The following is an 18,975-nucleotide window of genomic DNA, read 5'->3' as shown; positions in this document are numbered from 1 at the left end:
AATGGCCAGTTGTACTGATACGAGTCATACTTGACCTGGCCACTTGTACTGATATGATACTTGCATTTTATCTGGCCAGTTGTACTGATGTGAATCATACTAGATCTGGCTAGTTGTACTGACAAAATAGTCATACTTGATCTGGTTGGTTCTACTGACATAATAGTCATACTTGATCTGGTTGGTTCTACTGACATAATAGTCATACTTGATCTGGTTGGTTCTACTGACATAATAGTCATACTAGATCTGGCAAGAAACAACGTGAATGAATGTATGCCGCATTCCAAACTAAATACACAAGCGCATATTCATCATTACACAAATCAACATTATTACTGCGCACATAACTCCGCCCAGATAAATTGGACTTAGTCGTGCACTCGACATAACTTTCAAAAGAAAATGGCGCGTCTAGTTACAATTGAAATCTGGTCATATTGTGAATGAATGTGCATTGCAACAACTTTTCCATTTGATCTGGAATGAACAGATTTGGGTATTTTTCTTGATTCTAGGAAATTTCGTAATTATGGACTGGATTTGAATGTGACAATTCCACATAAAATACATGAGACTGAATAAGCTAAAGAGAAGTGTGCTGACATCTGCAAATGTGTTTCTGTTTCTGTCATTGAATGTCTGAAATCATAATGTGGGAAAATTATGAAGTCTTTCAACTGCAATTATCAAAAAGATACTATGGAGTTTAATGCTTATTTCATTTTGAGTGCAGTAAGGAGGATGCAATTGCATTTATCATCGAAATTACAGCACAATTTCGAAATGTATAACCCAGATTGAAAACCTATGACATGGCTCATGTGATTCGGATTTGCAGAATTAAGAAAATACATTTTGAGGAAATTCAGGATGTAAAACTGTCAGTATATTTTAGCTTGCCATTCTTATCACCAGCTAAAGAAGAGAGTATATGACTTGTCACTTGTATTTTATTTGTAAGGACCTTATCTTCTGTCTGCTATATACTGTGGCTAGCCTAAATCTGTAACACTGTATCAACGCGGAATGTGCCAAAACAGCTGGTATGTGGCAGTCCACAAAACGTTTTAGTTCATTCAGAAACAAATTTAAACAACCACAACATAAAGAGCCTCTTATGCGAGTGTACATGATTTGTGTACAAATCAAAAGTACTGGCTTCTGCATCCATTGTTTGTTTACAATAGAAAGTAGTTCCTTTATGCACGTGAATGCTATATGTGTACTGTCACGCGGATTCAATATCGGGTAATACTGCACGATTCTGACACGTGGGGAAAAAATGAGCATATAATAAAAAGCAACATTCTCTCTCTTTAGCTCATGTTTTCAAGTTTTTCATTTTATGCTTTCACACTTGCCAGTAAAATAACATAATGTGGCTGTATTTGCAGCATACATTCAAGCACTCATCTCTGTCCTTAAATTCCGAAACAGCGCAGAGTATTTTAACTTGGCTGTCACATCAAAGAACAATTCAAATGAAGAATCCCTCAAAACACATCTAGTACATTTTTTTCCTGGTACAGTGTTTTCTAGAGGCCAAGAACATCTCTCATAGTTTGTAGCCCATATTCAGTCACAAAGTCCATATTCATAATGTCACAAAGTCCATAGTTATACTGTCACAAAGTCCATATTCAAGCCATCACACAACCCTCATTCATACCGTCACACAGCCCATATTTCTACCACCACAAAGCCCATATTCAATGTCACACAGCCCATATTCACACCATCACACAGCTCATTGTCACACTGCTTCAAGTCCAACCGCTATAAATGTATGCACCATATTTATTCTGCTGACTTTTTCCTTATCAATTAAATCCAGGCACAGTCTAGCAACTGTGTTTTTCAAACTTTGCCGACAGTTGATTTTCATTTCAGTTTTTGAAGAGCACTGGTAACCAAGAATGCTTGTCAGGTGAATTAGGAGTATAATTTTGTAATATAATGACTAGGTCTAATGGCATTCCGGCTAATGTAATTAGATATATTCAATTATTAAAGAAACCCTGCTATTACTTAACCCAATTTGGCATTCCTCAGTTACAATTACTTTTAAACCAACTAAAATGGCGGTCCCCAACAGCAACATTGTACACGAACAAAACGTAATTTCTACATGTCCTGGAAAGAATGTATGCACCATTCATGAAGATGCTGTGCCCAATTTTTTTTCTGTATGATTATGCCCACTCCGATTAAAAAACTGTCACGAAAGTTTAAATATTATTGGGATTTTCAAAATCACACATGCTAGATGGAAACCTGCATTTACAGGATTCAGAGGAAATATTCTTCATTACCTTTATAAAAGAACATCAAAGTAAGAAATAATACACAGAATACATGCAAATGATCTTAAACTCTAGTATATTATATTCAAAAATTTGTAAAATCCAAGTTCATTAGGAATATTAAAGCATTAATGAAGTCCCTAATAAGTAACTGTATTGTTCTACTGTTAACCCTTTGAAAAATGTTAACAATGCTAGTTTATAGTGTTGGCTGGCAAATGGTATACAATGTTAGCAGGCAAATATTGTACAGTTTTGGGCTGGAAAATGGTATACACTTTGGGCTGGCAAATGGTATATATTGTGGGCTGGTAACTATTCATAAGTTGAGGCTGGTAAATAGTATAAAGTGTTAGCAAGCACCTATTCTACAGTTTGGGATGGCAAAGGGTGTACAGTGTTAGCAAGCAACTAGTCTACAGCTTGGCTGGCAAACAGTGTAGTAGAGTTAGCAGGTAACTTGTCTACAGTTTGGGCTGGCAAAAGTATACATTGTTAGCAAGCAACTAGTCTTCAACAGTTTGGTAGGCAAACAGTGTACAGTGTTAGCAGTCAACTAGTCAGCAGTTTAGGATGGCAACCATTCTAGAGTTTTGGGCAGGCAAATGGTATACAATGATAGGCAAATAGTCTACATTTTGGGCAGGCAACTGGTCTACAGTTGTGGGCTGGCAAACAGTGTATAATGTTAGCAGCCAACTAGGTGACAGTCTGGGCTGGCAGCTACCTGATTGATATTTGGAACACTTGTGGTTTTGGTCAGATTTCTGCCCTGAATGGCCATCAATTCTTTCACAGCAACCTCCTGAAATTAAAAAAAAAACAAACATCATGTCATAAGATGCATATCCTGTCAATTTGCTTCAAATGAACGAGCTTTGCAAGCAGAAAAAAGGTAAAGTTCAAGGGTTCTACAGAACGTAATGCTTTAATTACCAACCGACCATACTGGTGGCTTTTTGGTGATATCATCCGCCTCAGATGTGGGAGGTTCCAGGTTTGAACCCTGGCTAAGTCATATCAAAGATTTGTAAAAATGGTACTAACAGCTGCCTTGCTAGGTGCTCAGCATTAAAAGATTAGTGCCACATATGCAGTGTGTACAAACCAAGTTATGCCACATATGCCTGTGTACAAATCAATCTATGCCACAGATGCACCTGTGAACAAACCAATCTGTGCCACAGATGCACCATGTACAAACCAAGCTATGTCACAGATGCAGTGCACAAACCAAGCTATGCCACAGATGCACTGTGTACAAACCAAGCTATACCACAGATGCAATGTGTACAAACCAAGCTATACCACAGATGCAATGTGTACAAGCCAAGCTATGCCACAGATACACTGTGTACATAACAAGCTATGCAACAGATGCACTATGTACAAACCAAGCTATGCCAGAGATGCACTGTGTACAAGCCAAGCTATGCCATAGATGCACTGTGTACAAGCTAAGCTATGCCACAGATGCAGTGTGTACAAACCAAGCTATATCACAGATGCACTGTGCATAAACCAAGGTATACCACAGATCCACTTAGTATAAACCAAGCTATATCACAGATGCACTTTGCACAAACCAAGCAATACCACAGATGTATGGTATACAAACCAAGCTATGCTACAGTTGCAAATATTAAATTGAGTTACTCATGTCACTATAAAAGCATAAAAACCAATATTGCCATGACAATCTGTATCAGAATGTTTTAAAGTCTTGGATTCATTTCTTAAGAAAGAGTTACAACAAAAACAAAGGTAATTTAGTAAAATCATTTAATAAAAAATACATTTTTCATAATGTCTATCCATGATATCACTTACACCAATAATGTGCAACAGTATTCAGAACCCGACAAACAACCCAACTGAAATTGATGCTCTTCTATCATTTATAAGTGCTAAAATTCTTGATAATTATTTTAAAATAGCTTATGTTAGTGAAGCTGATGCTTTTGATATGCTAATTAAGGTGAATATTAATAAATCCTCTGGACTGGATGGTACTAATCCACAAATTCTTAAAATTGCTGCACCAGTAATAACAAAGTCATTAACGCATATCATAAACTTAAGTATAATGAGTGGTAATTTTCCAGAAACAATAAAGTGTGAAAAGGTTACACCAATCTTTAAGGAAGGAGAAAAAGAGGATACAGGGAATTAGAGCCCAATATCAATTATATCTGTATTGTCAAAATTATCTGAAAACCATGAAGCCATTCAGGTCTATAATTTTTTTTTTTTGAAACATACTCACTATTTCATAAAATGCAATCAGGATTTAGAAAGTACCATTCGTGCCAAACAGAACTTACCAAATTAGCTGATCATTGGCTGAAGGAAATTAATAACTAACATATGACTGGGATCGTTTTCCTTGGCTTCAAGAAAGCCTTTGATCTTGCTGATCACGAAATTCTGCTGCAAAAGTTAAACTGTTACAGATTCGACAATCCTTCTTTAAACTGGTTTAGATCATAACTAAACCAAAGGTCTCAACAAGTAAGCATTGGCATATTAGCTCTTAAACTCGCACCATTCATTCAGGAGTCCCTCAAGGCTCAGTTTTGGGCCCTCTCCTCTTCCTTATCTATATCAGTGATCTACCATTTGTTTGCAGATGATGCAACCTTGTATGCGTCTAGTTCTGATACTGAAGTTATCCAAATGAGATTAAACTCAGACCTTATTAGGGTCCAAAACTGGGCACAACAAAATAGGATGGTAATTAATGAAGGTAAAACAAAATATATGGTTTTGGGGACATCACAAAAGCTGTACCAGTCAGGGAACTCAACTATCTCTTGCAATAATTTAATCATCCATTAGAAAATGTCAAACATGAAAAGCTTGTAGGTATGTCTGTAGATAATAATTTATTATGGAATGACCATATTGATAAGTTTAGTAAAACACTGTCATCCAAAATTGGCCTACTCAGCAGAATAAAGAAATACTTGCCTTGCAATATATACTACAATTCATATATTCTTCCAACAATGGATTATTGTTCAAATGTATGGGGAAACTGTGCTAAATCTGAGCTTGATATGATTTATAAACTTCAGAAATGAGGAGCACGTGTAATTTTAGATGCAGCTATTGATCATCCCTCAAAAGCATTGTTTACAGAACTCAACTGGTTCACAATATATGACAGGATAGATTTTCACAAGGCAGTTCTTGTATATAAATGTCTACATGGAACAGAAACAGATTATCTTCAGTACTTGTTCGACACACTACCAGATGAGATCAATACCAACAGCACCAAAACCAAGAACAGAGCAATTTAAAAAGAGCTTCCAATACTCTGGTACAGTTCTGTTGAACAAGCTTCCATTAAATATAAAATCTGCTTAAAATATTAGGGTATTTAAGAAGAGATATGAGCATGTATGTGCTTCTAATGGATAGTGAGATTTAGTATTTTAATACTAAACATGTTAAAATAAACAGTAGTTATTTATATCTTCATATAATATGAACTGTTATACTCTCCTTAAGAGGGCTTCAAGGGAGAATAGTCCCCGACTAATGAGTCACCCTCTATAAATAAAGCATTATTATTATTATTTTAAAGCAAAGGTCACCAAGGCCTGCTACAAAAAACATAAACATTTTTTCTTCATTTTACAAATCGAGATATCAACAAGATACAACTGCTAGCAACTCTGACAAATGTATACTGTAATCAACAATACATTTGATGTTAAGATTAATGCCATCAAATGTTATTGATTAATTGCTTATATGTCTAAGAGTGTGTGTGTGTGTGTGTGCGTGTTGGATTTTTAACATAGCTTTAACAATTTAGGTCATACAGCTACAATGTTTGCAGTGTGGGTGTTTATAGTGATGTCTAGCACTGGGGCATCATGCTGCACACATACAATATCATGTCCCACCCTGACACATTATCCTGACACTGGGCTGACCAGTCCTAACACTAAACTCTTAATGATGAGTGCCAAGCAAGGCATCTGCAATTACCATTTTCATGTCTTTTATTATGACTCAGACTGGGTTCAACCTGTGACCTCCTGCATCCAGGGTGGATGCCCTAACCACTTAGGCCACTGGAGGGGTCAATTGCTCAAGTAAAAGAAAAGAAAATTCAAATGCTTAATGCTGATATATAATTAACCAGTGCCATAAGTGTAATTGGATTTATGTAGTCAAAACAATATGTGTAATTGGATTTATGTAGTCAAAACAATATGTGTAATTGGATTTATGTAGTGAAAACAATATTTGTAATTGGATTTATGTAGAAAAAACAATATAATTTTGACCATCACTATATTCTTCAAGTGTATTTATCGTCTTATGTTTCTGTTACCTTTCTGACCTGTAAAGATTCTGCCCCTGCATGTCTGACTTAGGAAATAGAGATCATGTTGTTTTATGCTATGTTAATATATTACTTTACATCACATTATTTTGGGTCAGGCTATATTAAATTGTCTGTAGAATAATAATGAGATTTAACATCATTCGGTCTGTACCTGTCGTAGAACAGTAATGTGAGATTTATCTTTGTTTTGTCTGTACCCGTCATAGAACAATAATGAGAGATTTACCTTTATTCCATCAGTACCTGTCATAGAGTAATAATGTGAGATTTTTCTTTATTGTCTGTACCTGTCGTAGCCGATCAAGGGTCAGAATACTCTCCACTGCGGACACACCCTTGATATACTTCTCAATGTAAGTCTCACCATCAGCAGCATTAACTTCATTGGATGAGGCAGCCATCTGGGCCAGTGTCTCCATGTTCTCTAGATCTTCTGAGGCCTGAAAAAGTTACAGCACCAGTCCATGTTAGCCAACACAAAACCAGTCCATGTTTTAACAAAACAGTAAAAATAATTAGCTTACCAAACTGCAATCAGCAGAGACTAAATATTCTTTCTGATATTCCACACAAACCTGTAAATTCATCCTGGGTCAGCACATGTCATTGCAGAGGTAAAAATTTTCCCTATTAAATTTCCATCAAGATTAGGAGTTCCCTATTTCTTTTCACAGGGGTCTTAAACATGCACTCCACAGGCCACATGTGGAGTTCTTTTCCTGTGTCACGCAATTATATATGCTATCTGGAAAAAAATATTATGCAATTTTTTCTTTGATGCTAGCCTGTTTTGATAAAAATTCAGTTGTTACATCATTCATTTCCTGATTCCAGTATTTCAGCTGGCTACCTTTTATATGAGCCACTTTTGCTGTATGAAAAGGTTTCTGACTTCAGGCCAGTGTACTATTCCTCATGTGGCCTTCAGGCCGATGTACTATTCCTCATGTGACCTTCAAGCCAATGTACTATTTATTCCTCAAGTGGTCTTCAGGCCAATGTACTATTCCTCAAGTGGCCTTCAGGCCAATGTACTATTCCTCAAGTGGCCTGCAGGCCAATGTACTATTCCTCAAGTGGCCTTCAGGCCAATGTACTATTCCTCAAGTGGGTGGGAAAGGAGATTCTAAGCATCAAATATGTGCAGTAGGATTTGTATCTTTTAATGTCAGTTTGAAAATAAAGAATGTGACAACAAAATTATGTTCAAGATCATATTCTCTAAGGTGTCAAAACTTTTCACAGACAAAATATACCCACACAAACAAAATATACCCAAACAGACAAAAAATACCCCCACAAACAAAATATACCCACACAAACAAAATATACCCAGGAAGAAATTGCTTTCTGTACATTTTCATTGTATTAGAGTGAAATCTGGGTAAAAGTTCATTTGGGTCAAGGTTGAAATAGTTTCAAGTTTGAAAGGTCCTGACAAGTTGATTATTGACTTTTGCAGATCTCTGTTACCAGAAGGGGAGGGCATTTTTCTTGTTGAGAGACTTCACAATGTGATGTAAGAACCCAAATACATCTGCTTTTGTATAGCAGTTTTCTAACTCAAATCTTTATATGTGAACAGTTAACTTGTAAATATGGTCTTATTCATTTTCTATCTCTCTCTCTCTCTCTCTCTCTCTCTAATCACCAATACCTGTATTCAATAAACTTTGGATATTTTATATTGATCTGAATACAAATCTGTATGATACCATGTTCTAAGGATACCAAATCACCTAAATCTATGTGATAATATATGTAGTAACTTGGGGATTTTGGAAGAATCTCACTGTACATTAACTGGCATATGTCCCAGTGAAAAGTATTTCAAAATCTGACAAAATTGACAATTTCAGAAACTTACCCATTAACAAACTGTTCCCAAATTTGTCCATTTCACTATCCATAAAAGTGATTGATCCAACCCTGTTCCCTATCACCCAAGAAAAAACCTGCATCACAAAATCTAAACTTACCTTTGGAATATTAGACACAACATCATATGTGATACCACTGGCTCTAAACACATCCTGAAATGAAATGTACAAAAAACAGAAATACTCAATTTTGTATGTCAGCCTGAAAATCAAACCACACACACACATACACGAGATTCGAAAACCATAACCCGCAAAAGAGATCAAATGACAATTTACTGGCTTGATATGTCAGACACTATATGTAAGGTTTCATAATTTTACCATGCAACTGTTTGGACTTAATATTTTTCCAATGGTTGAAACACCATATAACTATATATAGCACAGGTCAACAGGGGTGTAAAAGTTCATATCTCAATTGAACGAAAACCCCAATTTAAAAGAAACAAAGATACAAGCAACTGTAGTTAAGTTTTATTATCATCCCCAAAACTTGTTTGAGGACCTGAACAATCAAACTTTACCACTGAATTCAATCAAAATGTCCATTGGATTAAGTTTTCTGTAGTACTGAAGTAATTTTTCAGCTTGTCAATTAATAATTCATTTCTTATTTTCCTTTCATGGTTCCCACGCTTTTCTAAATAAAAATTTCCAGGTCTTTTCCAGGATGAAATTCATTTTTTCAAGGTTAACATATGACCATTACTGAATGGAATTAAAGAACATTTTGGATTATAAAACATGCATTTTCCAAATCTGAAGATGTTTCTCTTTCAAGACTCTCCAAAACATACGTCAGAAATGATGATCATGTACAAAACCACAAAATGAGTCCCACGAAACAAATTTGACTATATTTATATAAATTGGCATTTAAAGCCATTTCAATGTACAGAATACAAATTCTAACTTAACTTTGCAGACCCACATTATGTTGCTACATGGAAACAACATAAAGACCATAAATTATTTTCTTTCCTTTCAAACCTTTAATTCCAAAGAATTCTAGAGCAATATACATGCATGTTATACAAAGTAAACAGTTCCTATCACAGTAAGAAAAAAACACAATAAATGCAAAGTTTTAGAATCTATTTCATTATGAAAAAAGTTTAACACTGAAATTATCTGTGCCAATAATATCTCAAACAACATTTTTCAACCAACCTAAACTTCTTAAGACAATTTACTTAATAAATTCCATCATTTAAAGACATTTACAAAAGGGATGATTTACATTTTGACAAAAAACCTTCAAAAATATTTATTGTTTTATAAACAAGGACAGAATATTCTGTTAAAATCACCTTGTCTTCTTGTAGTTCAATAAACCAGTTCCCAAATCTGTACTGATACGAGGGCTCTTACAGTTTCTTAATATACTATAAAAGGGACAACTGTCACGGAATGGTGTAAATGTTGTTAATTAAATACATGTACTCTGGTTTCGTTTCTTTTTCTCTGTACAACGATACCCGAGGGTGATTATAATATGGTCTATGTATTTCGAAATCGTGAGTACGATTCGTCCTGTGCCACACGTGCAAGGTGCCTTTGATAAAGAATAACGAAAATTCTAAAGGTATAAATACGTTACTACATGTAAAGGACCTTGACAATACTAATGGTTTTGTCAGCAAGCGGCCTGCTTAAAGGATTCGCACAACTCCAGCTGTAGGGCTAAGTTTTGATGGTAGGAATATCCGGGGTGTCCGGTGTTGTCAGAGTGTAGAAACGTCCGTGTGTCCGGAGCGTTTAAGGTGCCGGAGCGTCTAATGTCTAGCGTCCGGAATGTCAAGAGTGACTAAGGTGACCCAGCTGTAGAGCCGTCAAAGGACCAGGGGGACCGGAGGGTCTAATATTTCAAGTGTCTGGAGGGTCCGGAGTCTATATTGGTTGTGAAATTGATTCGGAGGAGCTGTGGAGCGGATATGGTGCACGGGTGACGGAGTGCATCTCCACACATGTATTTTTAGCTGTATGCTAATTTTGGGTTAGTAAGACCCAGTGTATTATTCAGGACTGGAAGGATAGATTGTATATCCGTTCTTGTTTAGTGACATAATTTCGCTACCTGAGCGAATACATTTTTTTACTATGTGTAAACGCTTACATTGTTTACTATTTGAGTGAACTATATTCATCTTTCCATTATTCCATCATTTGTGAAATCATTTATCCTGTGTTTTAGGGTTACTGACCTAAATTTATTTGTACATTTTTTCCATCTTTGAAACTGTGCGTTTTTTTGTTAAATAGATCCAATATTTGGATTATAAATACGCACACATCTTCATAATCCACTACTCGTATAAATCGCCACATTAAACCATATATCTGTGTCGTCAAAACGTGTTCTGTTGTTAATCCGAAATATCCCACCCGGTTATCTTGTTACAACAACAATTTCCCATTTCTCCTGCATTCCATTTACGATCTGAAACCAATGCTTCAAGCTGCATGTCACTGTGTAATAGTTTCGCACCAAAGTTCAGCTCCGAGATTCAAACATTTTCTAATCCAGGTTTCCGCCGAATATTCCATCCCCATTTTTCACATTGGGACATTCTGGATGGAGTGTGGGTTCAGAGCAATTACATATAAAAAATTTGGAATCTGCCGCCACCATAAGATAGCTTATCAGCGAGCCTAGCAAATTTAAACTAGGTTATATCGACTAATACCTGCATGAAATCTATAGGAAAAATATTTATTTTCTCAAAAATGGCAAGTATTATAATCGTTATCTCTTTAATCCGCTGACAGACTAGATGAAACTCAGCATACATGAAACCTGACCTGGTACTCGTCATTTGCGTTAATAGACACATTACTTCACAAATCTCAAACAATGACATTGGAAGTCCAATAATCATGTGATATCAACAACAAACTCCTTTATAATGTTGTTGTACAAAATTTAAATTACGTTCAATGAAAGTCTAATATCATTTGCAAAAGCCAGAAGGAACACATAATTCTCAACATATTTATTTTGAGAACAACTACAAGAAACTTGGCCAGTCTGATTTATCAAGCAGAGTAGTATGGTTCCCTGCTTCGTATGCTCCCTACATGAGAGAGCACATGTCAACGTGATACAACAAAACTCCAAAGTTGGTCTCAGAATAAATATAGAGAATTTTGTGATCTTTCGTTTTTGGATTTTTATTGCAACCAGTACATGACTTTCATTTAATATTTTTTTCTACAATATTTGAAAATGACATTTGTGAGATTCTGTGTGCTCATGCGACATGCTATCGAAATCACTAGTACCAGCTCATATTTCATCACCGCATTAGTTTCATCGTCTTTCAGCAGATTAAAGACAGATTTTAATACTCTCGCAATTTCTGAGAAAATAAATAATTTTCATATTGATTTCATGACGGTATAACTCGATTAAACAATGTTTAAGTTTGCTAGCCCATCTGCTAAGTGTCTATGCTTTAACGCCACCATGTTGGACTCTTGTAATGCTAGACTGGTTTTCATACCTTCTATTTAAAAAAAAAATGAATATCAAGCTGACTGTGATAAATAAAGTCTAATCCACTGAGCATTTATGGCAAGAACCCAAATGATCCATATTGCAACCTCCTAATATTCTGGTTAGAACTTGATAAATTTAACTCATGATTAGTTCAGTTACAACTCAATTACATAATTGTTTCGACCATCATGTTGTGGAGGAAAATTCCAGATTTTTCCCAACTTTTGTCAATATTTGCAAAATTGAAGGACTTTTCACAGTCGGGAAAATGTTCTCATTTCTCCGGACTTTTTCCCGATAGTGTGGGAACCCTGTCCTTTATGGTACAGATTTTAGAGCTCACTGAATATTTTTATATTAAATTTGACAAATATCTGACCACCATAGTAACTTTCAGGAAGAAATGTCTTGCAAGAACCACTAGAAATTGACAACACACCATATATGCAAAATATAAATGAGACAGCACTAATTTTCTTGTCAAAAATCGGTCTGTGATAAGTTGCATAGAACTTTGATTTTTAAATGCTTGAGGTAAGAATTCCTAAAAATATAAAAGGCAGTACAAACAACAGAGTTAACTCCAAAGGTCTTGATTAGCAGCACTTGTATAACAAACTCTACAGCAGTCTGAACATAGACAAATCCCGTCCATTATAAAGGCTGCAAATCCATTATCAAGGCTACCTGTCCATTACCAAGGCTACCTGTCAAGTACAAAAGCTACCCATCCATAACAAAGGTTACTGCTTAGAATTGATAGACCAGACAGATCAGACTGCAATATCGGCAAAAAAGATAGGTATCTGGAAAACTATAAAATAGAGGATGAACACTTACAGTGCCTATGAATCTCTGCTTTAGCTTGTCAGTAAAACTGGTGATGGTGTGTTTGGTGTAGATGTTGATGCATAATCTCTTTCGTAGAACAAGCTCCATAGATGCCGGATGGCTCAGTCGAACGATGGCCTTTAGTATCATGTAGACGCGTTCGTTAGAACTTGTCAATCGATTCAGGTAATTTGAATCATGGATTGAAGAATCCCAAGATACCACTGCACAAACCTATGGCAGAAAAAAAATTGCAATTAATGATTTTCCTACAAATAAGCATTAACCATTGATTAAAACTTCAAAAGGGCTTTTTGGATTATTATCTGATGCTAGCTTTTCAAAGAAGGAATGAAGGTAATTGTACACTATTTGATATTAGAGTACTGAATAAACAAATTTCAGAGATGAAAGTGAAGCAATGAATAAATATAATTACTGAGATAAGTGTAGCAGTAAATAAATTAATTTCCAGGATGAGAATACAGTACAAAGCAACTTAAACAATTCCAATGTGTTACAAACTGCAAAGACAACAAAAAAAACAACAGGAAAGTTTCTATTTTTTTATTTTTTTACTTTTAAAAACTCTGTATTTTTTAATGCTTGTGTGCACAAAGATACCATTTTACTGATATTTCTCTTATGTTTCCTTAAAAGTAGTCCTGGTTATAAAGAAACCAATGCATACATTTTAGGAAAGTGTAAAGAGCATACAATTATCTTTTTTTTTTTAAAATATGAAAAATAATGGTTGATTTGGGTTGGAGAGTACATCATTTAGTAGGGCTTGTATTTTTTTTAAATATGAAAAATAATGGTTGATTTGGGTTGGAGAGTACATCATTTAGGAGGGCTTATATTTTTCTTACATATAAAAATAATGGTTGATTTGGGTTGGAGAGTACATCATTTAGTATGGCTTATCTTTTAAGTGCCTAATCCTCATGCGCATATCTCAGAAGAATGCTAGCTCTGCATGACCATTTGCACTCTAAACTTAAGGAATAAAATCAAGCTTATAACTTTTCTCGTAGCTTTTAATATTTTCTAAATGCATTTCAAGAAAATAGTAACACCTACACTATGATAATATACTTATATATTTAGAAGTAAAAAGTTAGTGTCAATTGTGTTATTTCAAGTTCATTCTTAGAGCACACACAATTGGTCATTTTCATAAACAGTCTGCATGAGAACCATGGCTTATGGGGCCTGGATGGACTGGTGTTTAGCACTGCAGATTTGTGACCAAATTCATGCACATTCAAATCCTACCACTGGCTAACATGGTGTATTCTTGGGCAAGGTACTTTATTCCATTTATATCACCCCTTATTAGCCTACTTGTGTTGCTCTGCCATAAAAGACCAAACCAATTTAAACAAAACAGTGATCAAATACAAATGTTAACCCAAGATGAAAACCCACAGGTGAATGTTAAATCTCTATAGTATACCTTTTGTACAGGAAGTGTCCGAAAACCTTGAACATCTTTTTCAGACATTATTTAATGCCTGCCTGTGCAACTCACCCTGTACTAAGTAAAGGGAAGCAACTCCTGAAGTTATTTTATTTTCAGAATGAACATAAATAATTATACTGACCTGAAATCTGGAATTCTTGAAATATGTATAAAATTATGTACCTTGATTTCAATGGCAGGATATTGCTCTGAAATTTCTATACCTATTGCAATACAACCATGATGAGATTTGCCCTTAGGAATATGGATCAAGCTGAACTTTCTATACATATTACAATACAACTAGGATGAGATTTGCCTGTAGGAATATGGATCAAGCCAAAATTTCTATACATATTACAATACAACCATGATGAGATTTGCCTGTACGAATATGGATCAAGCTGAAATTTCTATACCTATTACAATACAACCATGATGAGATTTGCCTGTACGAATATGGATCAAGCTGAAATTTCTATACCTATTACAATACAACCATGATGAGATTTGCCCTTAGGAATATGGATCAAGATGAAATTGATATACCTATTGCAATACAACCATGATGAGATCTGCCCTTAGGAATATGAATCAAGCTGAAATTTCTATACCTACTGCAATACAACCATGATGAGATCTGCCCTTAGGAATATGGATCAAGCTGAAATTTCTATACCTATTGCAATACAACCATGATGAGATCTGCATGTAGGAATAAGGATCAAGTTGAAATTTCTATACTTATTATGATACAACCATGATGAGATTTGCCAGTATGAATATGGATCAAGCTGAAATTTCTATACCTATTACAATACAACCATGATGAGATTTGCCAGTAGGAATATGGATCAAGCTGAAATTTCTATACCTATTACAATACAACCATGATGAGATTTGTCTGTAGGAATATGGATCAAGCTCATCTGAATTAGAATATTTATTACTTGTAGCAATTACTTACATTTTCTTTTTCAGTATAGGTTTTGATAATGGGAAGCGATAAAAAGCTGGAAGGCTGCTCCCTAACAAGGATGGAATTTATTCCTGATGCCTGCAAACCCTCTTTTGCATTAGGAGTACTCATGTCATCAGCTGAAAGATTGAATATACTAAATGTGTCACAGTTTAGCATTATGGGTACTGGTGTCATCAGCTGAAAGATAGAATATACTAAATGTGTCACAGTTTAGCATTATGGGTACTGGTGTCATCAGCAGAAAGATAGAATATACTAAATGTGTCACATTTTAGCATTATGGGTACTGGTGTCATCAGCTGAAAGATAGAATATACTAAATGTGTCACAGTTTAGCATTATGGGTACTGGTGTCATCAGCAGAAAGATAGAATATACTAAATGTGTCACATTTTAGCATTATGGGTACTGGTGTCATCAGCTGAAAGATAGAATATACTAAATGTGTCACAGTTTAGCATTATGGGTACTGGTGTCATCAGCAGAAAGATAGAATATACTAAATGTGTCACAGTTTAGCATTATGGGTACTGGTGTCATCAGCTGAAAGATAGAATATACTAAATGTGTCACAGTTTAGCATTATGGGTACTGGTGTCATCAGCTGAGGAGAGAAATAAACTAGATATGCCACAGTTAAGAATTATGGGTACTTGTGTCATCAGTTGAGGAGAGAAATAAACTAGATATGCCACAGTTAAGAAGTATGGGTACTGGTGTCATCAGCTGAGGAAAGAAATAAACTAGAAGAGCAAAAGTCATACAGGCTGTGTATGTGCATCTATTCATCTTAAAAGTAAATTGTTGTTTCAAAATATAATACTAATTTTACTTAACAAAAATCTTTTCAGTTCTGATTACTGAATGATCTGTACCAAAACTGTCAAAAGAATCATCCAGACAAAAATTGTCTATCACTATGGACTTTTACAATGGTGGGCTTGTACACAGCTGGGTCAAGTAAAGTATTTAGTCGTTACAATATAGGGTAGTAGGAATGTTTACCAACATGTGGAAGATTTCACTGTTACATCACAGAACATGATTTTCAGTATGGATTGTACTTGATTCACACATTTAGGTTGATCTTGTCCAAGAATGTCCATGTACTTTAATATTGATTTTGCCTATGAATTTCTCTGGGTCTATGAATGATGACCTTCCAAAGGAATATGAATGTATCAGGATCCAAGAAAAGTGAAAAATTGCCATTTAAAGGGATGTAGAATCAAATTCTAAAAAATCTGACACCCATTACTGAAATAATCAGTGTTGAATGCCGACATGACCTATATAACTTTATTTATAGATATATGTTGCATATGTCTCTACATGTTTGTGTGTGATTTGGATTTTTAACATAGCTTTAAAAAAAATTCAGTCATATTGCTACAGTGTCTGCAGTGTGACAGTTTATAGTGATGTCTAGCACTGGGGCATCATGCCGTAGACATGTGGCATGATGTCCCACCCAGTCGCATTATAATGAAATCAGGAAAACTAGTCCTAACACTAACCTCTTAATGCTAAGTACCTAGCGAGGCAGCTGTTAGTACCATTTTTATAAGCCTCTGGTAAGACTAGGATGAGGTTCAAACCCATGAGCTCCTGCATCTAAAGTGGATACTCTAACCATTAGACCACCGGAGTGGTTCTTTACAGGTGTGCATTCATGCCAACCTTAGAGAGGTATAGGCATAATTCTTCCTAATATAAAAGCATAAAAAGTGTAATCTAGATCCTACAGGTATAAGTACAAGAAAGTGTATCAAAAATATACATTTCTGCTAGTAACCTGGATTTACAGCTGGTTAAAATTCTTGCCACAAAAAGACAAATTCCATGTGGATTGGCATCAGAATACAAACTCCAAATATACTGACAAATTATTATATACAACACTCACTTTAATCAGTCTACATGTCTAACTGGGGGCCCCGAGTGGCCGAGTGGTCTAAAGTGCTCTCCGTTACGAATCACTGCCATCTCATCTCTGTCTGAATGGGTTCGAATCTCGGATTTGGCCCATGTGGGTATGTAGGAAAGCTTGCCAGTAGCTTCTCATGGGTCAGTTGTTCCTTCAGAGGTTTTCCTGGGTTCTCCCTCCACCAATAATACTGGCCGCCATGTATAGCCTATCTTGTGCTGAAAAATGGCATTAAACCCCACTACAACAACAACAACATGTCTTTCACAAAATGGAAGTAAAGTCAAGTCAACAAATTCTGCAATGAGCATGAAGATGTGCTCAGGTTGCTGTATTAAATCTCTCGTATTCTTCTTTTCAAATTTGTCAAGCACTTTTGTTTGAACTTTTTTCAATCCAACATGTTTTTAAGAATAAATAGTTCCCTCTCCTCCATCATTTTTCAGTCATGTAACATCCACAAATCACAACGATAAAGCCTGTTTTGCTTAACATCTGGCACAATTTCTTATAAAAGTATTGACTGGTTTGCAACCTAAAAATAGTTATCAAAATATAATGAATATGTGCAACAAGTTTTAAAATTTAAGAAACCTATCTGTTTTCTTGAAATGTGATATATAAGCTGCTAGAAACAGAAACTAATGAAAGTATATGTAGGTCTATGATGGACAAATTTATTCTTATGCTATTCATATGCAGCAGTCTTCATTTTTTAGAATGTTCTCAAATTGACATGTCCTGGATTAAAAAGATAATTATGAAAATTATTAACACACGATGACAAAATACAGTGCAAACAAAGCCTTATATTGTTTTAATTTTTTTTTTTTAAATCTACCAAATAAGAATATAATCTACATATACAGATGAGTCTAAGACATAAGGTGAAAAAAGGTGTAAAGGTTATGCCAAAAGTGTAATGGTTGGCATGTGCACTAACGGTATCATGCAACTGAAGAGCATATATATTACTAATATAACTGACAGGCTCATTTCCAAGTCAAACAGGGGGCATAACTCTATTAAAAGTTTCTGTAAAAGGGTGAAATTCAAACTTCACTAATAATTTAAGTGTAAAGTCATATAACAAATTAAGTTTCAATTCAATTGTATTTCTAAATTTACCACATAGAAATGTAATGCTTGCCTATATATGGTTGTATGTCACATGACCGAGAAGAGTCAGTGGCCAAGAGTCAAGCTTTATATATTTTGGATTGACTGTGCTACAAGTACCATATGCACTTGCTTACAAGCTAAGTCAAAATTGCAAGCAACAAAGATCCAGATCTGACACAGCATAATGTGCTTACAGATCAGGGTTTATGTTGTTTATCCTACTGATTACTCCGAACAAACTGCACAGAGCCGGATCTGAATACAGGTTCACTTAAAATTGTTCAAGTGTTTTCTTTACAAGTTAGAAAACCAAAAAATAATGGATAGACGATGTATTACAGATGATGGAGACTTTATGTCAAATGAGCTAATAATGTAAACAGTCTTCCTAATATTAATTAAACATAATGTTCTTATTCAAGAAAACGGTTTCCAGAATTTAACAAATTCAACATACATACCATTTAAATCAAGAAACAATACTGGCATATGCCGTTCCATATCTGGGGGAGCATCCCTGAAATGGCAAGACAAAATAATGAGTACAAATGTATCCATTGAGATTTATGCCCTAATAGCCATAGTGAACCAATT

General features: G+C 35.2%; 1 protein-coding gene across 1 annotated transcript in view; it reads right to left on the bottom strand.

The window, feature by feature from the left end:
• Positions 1-18,975, bottom strand: part of LOC149787234 (kinesin-like protein KIF13A) — a 398,962-nt gene that overhangs the window by 43,113 nt on the left and 336,874 nt on the right. The window contains exons 27-32 of the mRNA XM_089977741.1: positions 18,843-18,898; positions 15,318-15,448; positions 12,895-13,119; positions 8,652-8,705; positions 6,960-7,112; positions 3,034-3,111 (exon numbers count right to left, since the gene is read on the bottom strand). Of these exons, the coding sequence (XP_089833867.1) occupies positions 3,034-3,111; positions 6,960-7,112; positions 8,652-8,705; positions 12,895-13,119; positions 15,318-15,448; positions 18,843-18,898 (697 nt within the window). The remainder of the gene's footprint in view (positions 1-3,033; positions 3,112-6,959; positions 7,113-8,651; positions 8,706-12,894; positions 13,120-15,317; positions 15,449-18,842; positions 18,899-18,975) is intronic.

The sequence above is a fragment of the Sinohyriopsis cumingii genome, chromosome 12, assembly GCF_028554795.1.
Source record: "Sinohyriopsis cumingii isolate HCF-2022 chromosome 12, ASM2855479v2, whole genome shotgun sequence".
Lineage (NCBI taxonomy): Eukaryota > Metazoa > Mollusca > Bivalvia > Unionida > Unionidae > Sinohyriopsis > Sinohyriopsis cumingii.
Note: the sequence above shows the minus strand (reverse complement) of the source record. Positions and strands in the feature narration are given on the sequence as shown.